General features: G+C 48.1%; 1 protein-coding gene across 6 annotated transcripts in view; it reads left to right on the top strand.

The window, feature by feature from the left end:
* LOC140402420 (exosome complex component RRP46-like) overlaps positions 1-11265 on the top strand; it is a 36224-nt gene extending 24959 nt beyond the window's left edge. For 2 of the 6 annotated variants that reach the window (XM_072490187.1, XM_072490189.1), the window contains exons 5-8: positions 1336-1429; positions 2118-2248; positions 2370-2459; positions 10855-11265. In XM_072490187.1, the coding sequence (XP_072346288.1) occupies positions 1336-1429; positions 2118-2248; positions 2370-2459; positions 10855-10953 (414 nt within the window). In that variant the 3' untranslated portion in view covers positions 10954-11265. The remainder of the gene's footprint in view (positions 1-1335; positions 1430-2117; positions 2249-2369; positions 2460-10854) is intronic. The other 4 variants (XM_072490188.1, XM_072490192.1, XM_072490191.1 and 1 more) reach the window with 4 other exon arrangements.

Here is an 11265-nt window from a genome sequence, read left to right on the forward strand (position 1 = left end):
AAATCATTAATATATATATTGTAAATAGCTGGAGTCCCAGCACCGATTCCTACGATACCCCACTAGTCACTGTCTGCCATTCGGAAAAAGACCAGTTTTATTCCTACTCTCTATTTCCTGTCTGCCAACCAGTTTTCTATCCATCTCAATACGCTACCCCCAATCCCATGCGCATTAAATTTACACGCTAATCTCTTAAGTGGGACCTTAGTAAAGGCCTAGTCCAAATAAACCACATGAACTGGCTCCTGCTCACCAACTCTATTAGTTGCATCCTCGAAGAATTGCAGTAAATTTGTCAAGCATGATTTCCCTTTCGTAAATCCATGCTGATTCTGTCCGATCCTGCCACTGTTTTCCAAGTGCTCAGCTATTAAGTCTTTTACAATGGACTCTAGAATTCTCCTCACTACCAACATCAGGCTGACTGGTCTATGATTCCCTGTTTTCTCTGTACCTCCCTTTTTAAATAGTGGGGTTACATTGGCTACCCTCCCAATCTTTAGGAACTGTCCCAGAGTCTATAGAATCTGTGAAGATGACCACCAATGCATCCACTATTTCTCAGGCCACTTAAGTACTCTGGGATGTAGATTCAGACCCAATGGATTTATTGGCCTTCAATCCCATTAATTTCCCCAACACCATCTCCCTACTAATATTGATTTCTTCCCTCTCACTAAGTCCCGTGTTCACCAACATTTCTGGTATGTTCTTTGTGAAGACCGAACCAAATTATGTATTTAGTTGGTCAGCCATTTCTTTGTTCCCCATTATAAATTCCCCTGTTTCTGACTGTACGTACCAATCTTTTTCTCTTCACGTATCTATAGAAACTTTTACAGTCAGTTTTTATGTTCCCCGCAAACTTACTCTCGTACTCTATTTTCACCGCCTTAAACATCCCTTGGTCCTCCTTTGCTGAATTCTAAATTGCTCCCAATCCTCAGGTCTGTTGTTTTCCTTGGCCAATTTGCATGCCTCTTTGGAGCTAATACCGTCTCTAATTTCCCTTGTAAGCAAAGGGTAGGCCACCTTTCCCATTTTAATTTTTGTGCCAGACAGGAATAAACAATTATTGAAGTTCACCCACAAACTATTTGCATCTTTGCCATTGCCTATCTACCAGTATCTCTTCAAGTAATATTTCCCAATCTGTCATAGCCAACTTGTGCCTCATACCATCATCGTTCCTGTATTAAGATTCAGGACCCAGTCTCAGAATCAACCATGTCACTCTCCACCTTTTATGAAGAATTCTATCATATTATGGTCACTCATCCCCGAGGGCCCTCACATGACTAGATTGCCAATTATTCCTTTCTCTTTGCACAGTACCCAGTCGAGGATGGCCTGTTCTCTTGTTGGTTCCTCAACATATTCATCCAGAAAACCATCGTATATGCACTCCAGAAATTCCTCCTCTATGGTATTGTGCTGAATTTGATTTTCCCAATCTATATGCAGATTAAAGTCATCCATAATTACAGATGTTCCTTTATCTCATGCATCTTTAATATCCTGTTTATTGCCATTCCCATCATCACCGCTACAGTTTGGGGGTCTATATACGACATCCACTAATATTCCTTGCCCCATAGTGTTTCTCCGCTCTACCCATACATATTTTTCCTCACTATTGAGTTAATTTCCTCTTTAACCAGCAATGCAACTCCACTGCCTTTTCCTATTCCTAAATACTGAATACCCCTGGATGTTCAGTTCCCAACCTTGGTCACCCTGCAGCCATCTCTCCGAACTCCCGCCGATACCATATCCATTTGCATCTATTTGTGCGACTGACTCATCCACTTTATTGTGAATGCTTTGTGCGTTCAGGCACAAAGCCTTAAGCTTGTCTTTTTAACATTGCTTGCTCTGGTCCCATTATATTTCACTATGGCCCTGTTTGCATCTAGCCCTTGGTTTCTCTGCCTATCACTTTCCTTATTCCCCTTTCTGTCTTTTCTTGTCCGTGATTGCCCCGCCTCTAGCTCCTTGCATAGGTTTCCCCTTCCCCTGCCATTTTAGTTTAAACCCTCCCCAACCACTCCAGCAAATACTCCCGCTATCTCGGCCCAGCTGGCTGCATGTGACATGTTTGTTGCACTGTGCAGTATGTTCTGGATTGCTGTGCGACTGTATCCTTGCAGCTTCGAGGGAACGTTGGTGCCACCCAAACCCACAACCTCTGGCTCGGGCGACGTTGCTGCCAACTGAACCAAGCAGGCTCTTCTGTCCCACCGAAGTAAGAGTTTCCCTGTAGCGCAGTCGGTTTAATCCGCACCATTGGAAGTGGCTAATCCTGAATGCTACTGGCTTCCCTGGCAGTGAAAACCGCTGTCTCACCCCGGGTACCTTTGTTTCAGGAGGCGGCTGCTGTTCTCACGTTCTCCATCGACAGTGTTGAGAAGCAACTGCTGATGTCGTCCACAAAAGGGGCTTATTCTGTTGAAGAGGTATGTTATACGAAACCCGCGCAGCCGTTTCATTTCATTCCAGGAGGTTCTGACATAACCTGGTGCCGGCCGCATCCTCTTCCCACCTCAGCTGGATGGCCATAGGCTCCATACAAGAGGGTTAGCGACACACAGGGTACAGGCATGTGTAATAAAAGGACAGAGCTACGTTCGTTTAATGAGCAATGACCCACATAGATTATGGTTGTTTGTTTATCAATAGCACTTCAGATTGTACCTAGACACTGACGGCAATGCCTGGGTCACAGCACAAGTCTCTGTCACCGCGATAAAGCAGACACGTTAAGGGGAACTGACAACCTCACCAGTGCCATCCGAGTCTGTGTCACGTGGCAGTGATTGGGGTGCCCGCGTAACTCTTCCCCAGAGCGCCCCCAGCACTTAGGACGCAAGTGCGTTGATGAGTGCAGCTTCAGCAACACTCGAGAAGCTCGACAGCATTCCGGGCAAAAGCGGGGGTTCTGCTTGATCGGCGTCTTAAACAACCTGGTATCTCCCGCCCCAGTCTGCCTTGGCCGAGTACCAGATTGCCACTGCATTTAATCAACTGCAGGACTGAGGAGATTGATTGTCCGAGAAAACCGCTGGATGTGTTAGGGGGACAGGGCACAGTCGGTGAGTTCTTGCAGATTATTAAAAAAATATATATTTTATTGAGGCATTTACATTATAAATTTTAACAGAATAAGGAACAACACATCAAAAATGACAAAACCCAGCCAACATGGTTTACATAAACAACACCCCAAAAACAATTCCCCACCAACCTTCCCCACCGTACCCAACTCCCCATGCCTCCCCTTTTTAACCCCCCCACCCCCAAACCACTAACAGCTTAATTTTCCCCAAAGCAGTTGCTAAACGGTTGCCACCTCTGGGCGAACCCCAGCATCGATCCCCTCAGGGCGAACCTAATCTTCTCGAATCTGAGAAACCCAGCCATGTCACTGACCCGCACCCCTGACTTCAGGGGCTCCAAGTCCCTCCATGTCAACAAAATCCATCTATGGGCTATCAGGGAGGCAAAGGCCAAGACATCAGCCTCTCGCTCCCCCTGGACTCTCGGGTCTTCTGACACACCAAAAATCGCCGCCTCTGGATGCGGAGCCACCCTTGCCTTCAGTACCTCCGACATGACGTCTGCAAACCCCTGCCAGAATCCCCTAAGCCTCGGACATGCACAAAACATACGGACATAATTCACAGGCCCACCCACAAACTGTCCACACCTATCCTCCACCCCTTCGAAGAATCTGCTCATCCGGGCCTCAGTCACGTGCTCCCTGTGGACCACCTTAAATTGTATCATGCTAAGCCTGGCACACAATGAAGATGCATTGACTCGCCACAGGGCGTCCTCCCACAACCCAGCCTCCACCACCCAACCCAACACTTCCGCTTCACCTCCCTAATTGGGGCTCCCTCCCAATCCATAAGCTCTTTATAGATTTCCGATATCTTCCCCTCCCCCACTCCCGTTTTCGACACTACACCATGCAGCCTCTGGGGCAGCAGGTGCGGGGAGGTCGATACCTGCCTCCGCACAAAGTCGCTCACCTGCAGGTACCGGAACCCATTACCACCGGGCAGCTCAAACCCTCCTCCAGCTCTTCCAAACTTCCAGCCCCCGTCTATAAACAGATCCCCAAACTGCTTATCCCCTGCACACTGCCACCCCTGAACCCCCCCCCCGGAGCAAAACCGGTGGTTGCCACATAACGGTGTCCAAATTGATGCCCCCTCCAACCCCAGGTGCTGCTGCCACTATCCCCACATCCGCAGGGCCGCCACCACTACCGGGCTTGTGGAGTACCTGGCCGGCGGTAACGCAGAGGCGCCGTTAACAGTGCCCCCAAACCCGTGCCCCTACATGAGGCCTCCTCCATCCGCTCCCATACCGACCCCTCCCCCACTACCCTTCTCCTGACCATTGCAATATTCGCCGAGTTCTTGCAGATCATTCTACATTTCCTGATCAAAGGTCCAACAAGAATTGAAAAGCTAAGTGAGTACTTTTACTAAGTGCTAAAAACCTAGTTAGCAACCTGCTCGAGAATCTGTGTTTATATATATATATATATATATATATATGACCCTCTTTCCATGTCCCCTCCCCCTCAATATTTTTTGCATCCACCCGAGGAGGCAGGCGGGCCCTCATTCCCATTAAGATGGCGCCTCCGAACACTGCCGCACACCCTCAGTAAATTTTAAACTACCACCAGCCTTGAGTCGGATTTGACTCTGAATTGAGAGCGCGAACTACTGAGCCATGGCTGAAACTCAAATTAGCTGAGGCTGATTATTACAAGATTACAACATTTCTTTGTAGTGAAGCTGTTACTCTAGCTGAGATTGACCAGCTGGTACAGGCCAGTGACGGCACCGAACGCCCGTGTGACTCATTGCTGCAACGCCTTTACCCACAGGGGGCAAATCTATTCCAAACGGCTTCAAATCCATTTCTTTCGTGACCTTTGCTTGACTCCCTATCGTTGCAGTGAGTCTCTCTCTCCCAGCCAGTATCTTGTCAGTTCTAATTACTCTTTAATAACCTACACCTACGTGGGCTGCTTCACAATCTGGATCATTCGGGGAGTGCTGCAGGGTAGGATTCTGACACCTGCTCCCTGAGATTGGGCACAGTGTGCAGTTCCATCTCTTGCTGCCAGCAAGCTCTGCTGCAGTGTGGCCTAGTGCTTCGTTAGCAAGTGTGCAGGCTTGTTGCTGCCTGGCCCCATTGAACTGTGTAGGAGCTTTTTCCAGAATAGATGGTCTCGGGGTGTGAATTGAAATGGTCAGTAACTAGCTCGGCCACAGGTGGTGAACTCGTTACTCGCTGTGCATGGCAGATGTGAGCATGTCATTGTTCCGGTTGATTCATGGCGAATGTGTAAAAATAAATTTACAAGGCGGCTACGTGAACTCGGGAGTTATAACCGTCAGGAAAGATTGAACCGGCTCTGGCTCTATTCTCCCGGAAAGAGCAAGTGGAGGGGGGACTGAATAGCGACCTCGATAATTCTGACTAGTTTGATGGGGTAGCTGTAGAGAAGCTGTTCCCACTTGTAGAGAGTCTAAAGCTTAGAGGCCACAAATATAAGACGGTCACTAATAATTTCAATAAAGAATTCGGGACCAAACCTCTTTAGCCAGAGAATGGTTGGAATGTGGAACTTTTGTCTCTTGGAGTGAGGCCTGCAAAGTTAAGCTAGGTAAACACATGAGTGAAAAGGGAATAGAATGATATGTTGTTGGTGTTGGATGATGACAAGCTGGGCGTAGTGTGGAGCATACACTTCAACAATAATGCTGGCCTGCATTTCTAAAGTGCCTTGAATGTACTCAAACTCCGACAGGAACATTCCCAAACATTTGACACTGAGCCATGTAGAATCCTGACAGTGCAGAAGGAGGCCATTCGGCCCATCGAGCCTGCACCGACCCTCGGAAACATAGAACATACAGGGCAGAAGCAGGCCATTCGGCCCATCGAGTCTGCACCGACCCACTTAAGCCCTCACTGCCACCGTAACCCAATAGCCCCTCCTAACCTTTTTGGTCATTACGGGCAATTTATCATTGGCCAATCCACATAACCTGCACGTCTTTGGACTGTGGGAGGAAACCGGAGCACCCGGAGGAAACCCACGCAGATACGTGGAGAGCGGCCCAACCCAGGCCCGTTCCCTGGCCCCATCCCCGTAACCCCGCGCATTGATCGTCCACCCAACCTTCACATCGTTGGGAGGTGACCAAAAGCTTGGTCAAAGAGGTAGGCTTTAAAGAGAGTCGTAAAGTAGGAAAGGGAGTCAGAGCTTTAGTCGGGGGGAGGGGGGGGGGGGGATTCCAGAGCTTGGGGCCTAGGCAGCTCGAGGCATAGCTTCCAACGGTACAGAGTCTAAAATCGGGAAAGTAGAAGAGGTCAAAATTGAAGGAGCAGAGATTTCAGGTGGCAACATTCCTGCTACTTTATTTTTATTTTGCACTACTTCCTCATTGAAGCGCATGAGCTCTTTTAAAGCTTTTTCTGCAGCTGCAGGTGCAGTAACTTAAAGGCACTTGGCCTGTTCCGAGGAACATTAGCCAAAGGGATAGAGAAGGCTTCAGAGATGAAGGCTGGGCAGGAATGGACCTGTGCTGATGAATGGCCATTTCTGCACTTAGAATTTGTGTAATGGCTTGGGGTAGTTAGTCCATGCTTTCCCACCTCCTCTCGAGGTTCACCTTTCTCCTAATCTTAGAAGCTGTATATAATGCTGATGATATATATTGGTAAAATTTCCTTCCTCAACATTCAGTATTTAAAAGCTCGGGGCCCCTCCTCTCTGGTCTGAGGTAAGTACCATATTTTATTATATTATTATTATTTTTTATAAAAATTTAATTTAGTTGTTAGCCAGATCTTGGTAGAAAGTTAGAGGAATGGCAGGGAAGGGAGTGCAATGTTCCTCCTGCAGGATGTTTGAGGTGAGGGATGCAGTTAGTGTCCCTGCTGATTTTACCTGCAGGAAGTGCTGCCGTCTCCAGCTCCTCCAAGACCGAGTTAGGGAACTGGAGCTGGAGTTGGAAGAACTTCGGATCATTCGGGAGGCAGAAGGGGTCATAGATAGCAGCTTCAGGGAATTAGTTACACCAAAGATTGGAGATAGGTGGGTAACTGTAAGAGGGACTGGGAAAAAACAGTCAGTGCAGGGATCCCCTGCGGTCGTTCCCCTGAGAAACAAGTATACCGCTTTGGATACTTGTGGGGGGGACGACTTACCAGGGGTAAGCCATGGGGTACGGGCCTCTGGCACGGAGTCTGTCCCTGTTGCTCAGAAGGGAAGGGGGGAGAGGAGCAGAGCATTAGTAATTGGGGACTCTATAGTCAGGGGCACAGATAGGAGATTTTGTGGGAGCGTGAGAGACTCACGTTTGGTATGTTGCCTCCCAGGTGCAAGGGTACGTGATGTCTCGGATCGTGTTTTCCGGGTCCTTAGGGGGGAGGGGGAGCAGCCCCAAGTCGTGGTCCACTTTGGCACCAACGACATAGGTAGGAAAGGGGACAAGGATGTCAGGCAGGCTTTCAGGGAGCTAGGATGGAAGCTCAGAACTAGAACAAACAGAGTTGTTATCTCTGGGTTGTTGCCCGTGCCACGTGATAGTGAGATGAGGAATAGGGAGAGAGAGCATTTAAACACGTGGCTACAGGGATGGTGCAGGCGGGAGGGATTCAGATTTTTGGATAACTGGGGCTCTTTCTGGGGAAGGTGGGACCTCTACAGACAGGATGGTCTACATCTGAACCTGAGGGGCACAAATATCCTGGGGGGGAGATTTGTTAGTGCTCTTTGTGGGGGTTTAACTAATGCAGCAGGGGCATGGGAACCTGGATTGTAGTTTTAGGGTAAGGGAGAATGAGAGTATAGAGGTCAGGAGCACAGATTTGACGTCGCAGGAGGGGGCCAGCGTTCAGGTAGGTGGTTTGAAGTGTGTCTACTTCAATGCCAGGAGTATACGAAACAAGGTAGGGGAACTGGCAGCGTGGGTTGGTACCTGGGACTTCGATGTTGTGGCCATTTCGGAGACATGGATAGAGCAGGGACAGGAATGGATGTTGCAGGTTCCGGGGTTTAGGTGTTTTAGTAAGCTCAGAGAAGGAGGCAAAAGAGGGGGAGGTGTGGCGCTGCTAGTCAAGAGCAGTATTACGGTGGCGGAGAGGATGCTAGATGGGGACTCTTCTTCCGAGGTAGTATTGGCTGAAGTTAGAAACAGGAAAGGAGAGGTCACCCTGTTGGGAGTTTTTTATAGGCCTCCTAATAGTTCTAGGGATGTAGAGGAAAGGATGGCGAAGATGATTCTGGATATGAGCGAAAGTAACAGGGTAGTTATTATGGGAGACTTTAACTTTCCAAATATTGACTGGAAAAGATATAGTTCGAGTACAATAGATGGGTCGTTTTTTGTACAGTGTGTGCAGGAGGGTTTCCTGAAACAATATGTTGACAGGCCAACAAGAGGCGAGGCCACGTTGGATTTGGTTTTGGGTAATGAACCAGGCCAGGTGTTGGATTTGGAGGTAGGAGAGCACTTTGGGGTCAGTGACCACAATTCGGTGACGTTTACGTTAATGATGGAAAGGGATAAGTATACACCGCAGGGCAAGAGTTATAGCTGGGGGAAGGGCAATTATGATGCCATTAGACATGACTTGGGGGGGATAAGGTGGAGAAGTAGGCTGCAAGTGTTGGGCACACTGGATAAGTGGGGCTTGTTCAAGGATCAGCTACTGCGTGTTCTTGATAAGTATGTACCGGTCAGACAGGGAGGAAGGTGTCGAGCGAGGGAACCGTGGTTTACCAAGGAAGTGGAATCTCTTGTTAAGAGGAAGAAGGAGGCCTATGTGAAGATGAAGTGTGAAGTTTCGGTTGGGGCGATGGATAGTTACAAGGTAGCGAGGAAGGATCTAAAGAGAGAGCTAAGACGAGCAAGGAGGGGACATGAGAAGTATTTGGCAGGAAGGATCAAGGAAAACCCAAAAGCTTTCTATAGGTATGTCAGGAATAAGCGAATGACTAGGGAAAGAGTAGGACCAGTCAAGGACAGGGATGGGAAATTGTGTGTGGAGTCTGAAGAGATAGGCGAGATACTAAATGAATATTTTTCGTCAGTATTCACTCAGGAAAAAGATAATGTTGTGGAGGAGAATGCTGAGCCCCAGGCTAATAGAATAGATGGCATTGAGGTACGTAGGGAAGAGGTGTTGGCAATTCTGGACAGGCTGAAAATAGATAAGTCCCCGGGACCTGATGGGATTTATCCTAGGATTCTATGGGAGGCCAGGGAAGAGATTGCTGGACCTTTGGCTTTGATTTTTATGTCATTATTGGCTACAGGAATAGTGCCAGAGGACTGGAGGACAGCAAATGTGGTCCCTTTGTTCAAAAAGGGGAGCAGAGACAACCCCGGCAACTATAGACCGGTGAGCCTCACGTCTGTAGTGGGTAAAGTCTTGGAGGGGATTATAAGAGACAAGATTTATAATCATCTAGATAGGAATAATATGATCAGGGATAGTCAGCATGGCTTTGTGAAGGGTAGATCATGCCTTACAAACCTTATTGAGTTCTTTGAGAAGGTGACTGAACAGGTAGACGAGGGTAGAGCAGTTGATGTGGTGTATATGGATTTCAGCAAAGCGTTTGATAAGGTTCCCCACGGTAGGCTATTGCAAAAAATACGGAGGCTGGGGATTGAGGGTGATTTAGTGATGTGGATCAGAAATTGGCTAGCTGAAAGAAGACAGAGGGTGGTGGTTGATGGGAAATGTTCAGAATGGAGTACAGTCACAAGTGGAGTACCACAAGGATCTGTTCTGGGGCCGTTGCTGTTTGTCATTTTTATCAATGACCTAGAGGAAGGCGCAGAAGGGTGGGTGAGTAAATTTGCAGACGATACTAAAGTCGGTGGTGTTGTCGATAGTGTGGAAGGATGTAGCAGGTTACAGAGGGATATAGATAAGCTGCAGAGCTGGGCTGAGAGGTGGCAAATGGAGTTTAATGTAGAGAAGTGTGAGGTGATTCACTTTGGAAGGAATAACAGGAATGCGGAATATTTGGCTAATGGTAAAGTTCTTGAAAGTGTGGATGAGCAGAGGGATCTAGGTGTCCATGTACATAGATCCCTGAAAGTTGCCACCCAGGTTGATAGGGTTGTGAAGAAGGCCTATGGAGTGTTGGCCTTTATTGGTAGAGGGATTGAGTTCCGGTGTCGGGAGGTCATGTTGCAGCTGTACAGAACTCTGGTACGGCCGCATTTGGAGTATTGCGTACAGTTCTGGTCACCGCATTATAGGAAGGACGTGGAGGCTTTGGAGCGGGTGCAGAGGAGATTTACCAGGATGTTGCCTGGTATGGAGGGAAAATCTTATGAGGAAAGGCTGATGGACTTGAGGTTGTTTTCGTTGGAGAGAAGAAGGTTAAGAGGAGACTTAATAGAGGCATACAAAATGATCAGGGGGTTGGATAGGGTGGACAGTGAGAGCCTTCTCCCGCGGATGGATATGGCTGGCACGAGGGGACATAACTTTAAACTGAGGGGTAATAGATATAGGACAGAGGTCAGAGGTAGGTTCTTTACGCAAAGAGTAGTGAGGCCGTGGAATGCCCTACCTGCTACAGTAGTGAACTCGCCAACATTGAGGGCATTTAAAAGTTTATTGGATAAACATATGGATGATAATGGCATAGTGTAGGTTAGATGGCTTTTGTTTCGGTGCAACATCGTGGGCCGAAGGGCCTGTACTGCGCTGTATTGTTCTATGTTCTAAAGTTCTGGCGCGGAGATCAGGCATTCTTCATGCTATTGCTAATGCTCTTGTCTCCTCACGTAGCTTCAGCAGTGTGTTGCAATGTGCCAGAAAGCTGCAGAGAAAATCTTCCAATTCTACAGGGACTCGGTGAGCAGGACATACTCGAAACAGAGCGAATAGAGATGGGGCAACAGTGTGCCAAAGGACCTTCAGCAAAGTCAAACCCCCCTCGCATTCAGAACGAGGCCAATGGACAAAGTCTCTGGTGGGGAGCAGCGATCGCGCTTTGTTCCTAAGCCCTCCACGGTAACTGTTGGCCGATCCTGTAGATGTGTGGTTATTCTGAGCTGGTGAGTGCCTGAGAGAGAAGTGGACGTTCTCACCTGTCCCAGCACTCTGACTTACCTCGTGAAATGTGCCAAACACCTGAATATCTGGGAGTCGGGAAGAAGGAACTTTTTTTTAAATAAAATTTAACGCTCACGCGTTCCA

Source organism: Scyliorhinus torazame, chromosome 25, assembly GCF_047496885.1.
Source record: "Scyliorhinus torazame isolate Kashiwa2021f chromosome 25, sScyTor2.1, whole genome shotgun sequence".
Taxonomy (NCBI): domain Eukaryota; kingdom Metazoa; phylum Chordata; class Chondrichthyes; order Carcharhiniformes; family Scyliorhinidae; genus Scyliorhinus; species Scyliorhinus torazame.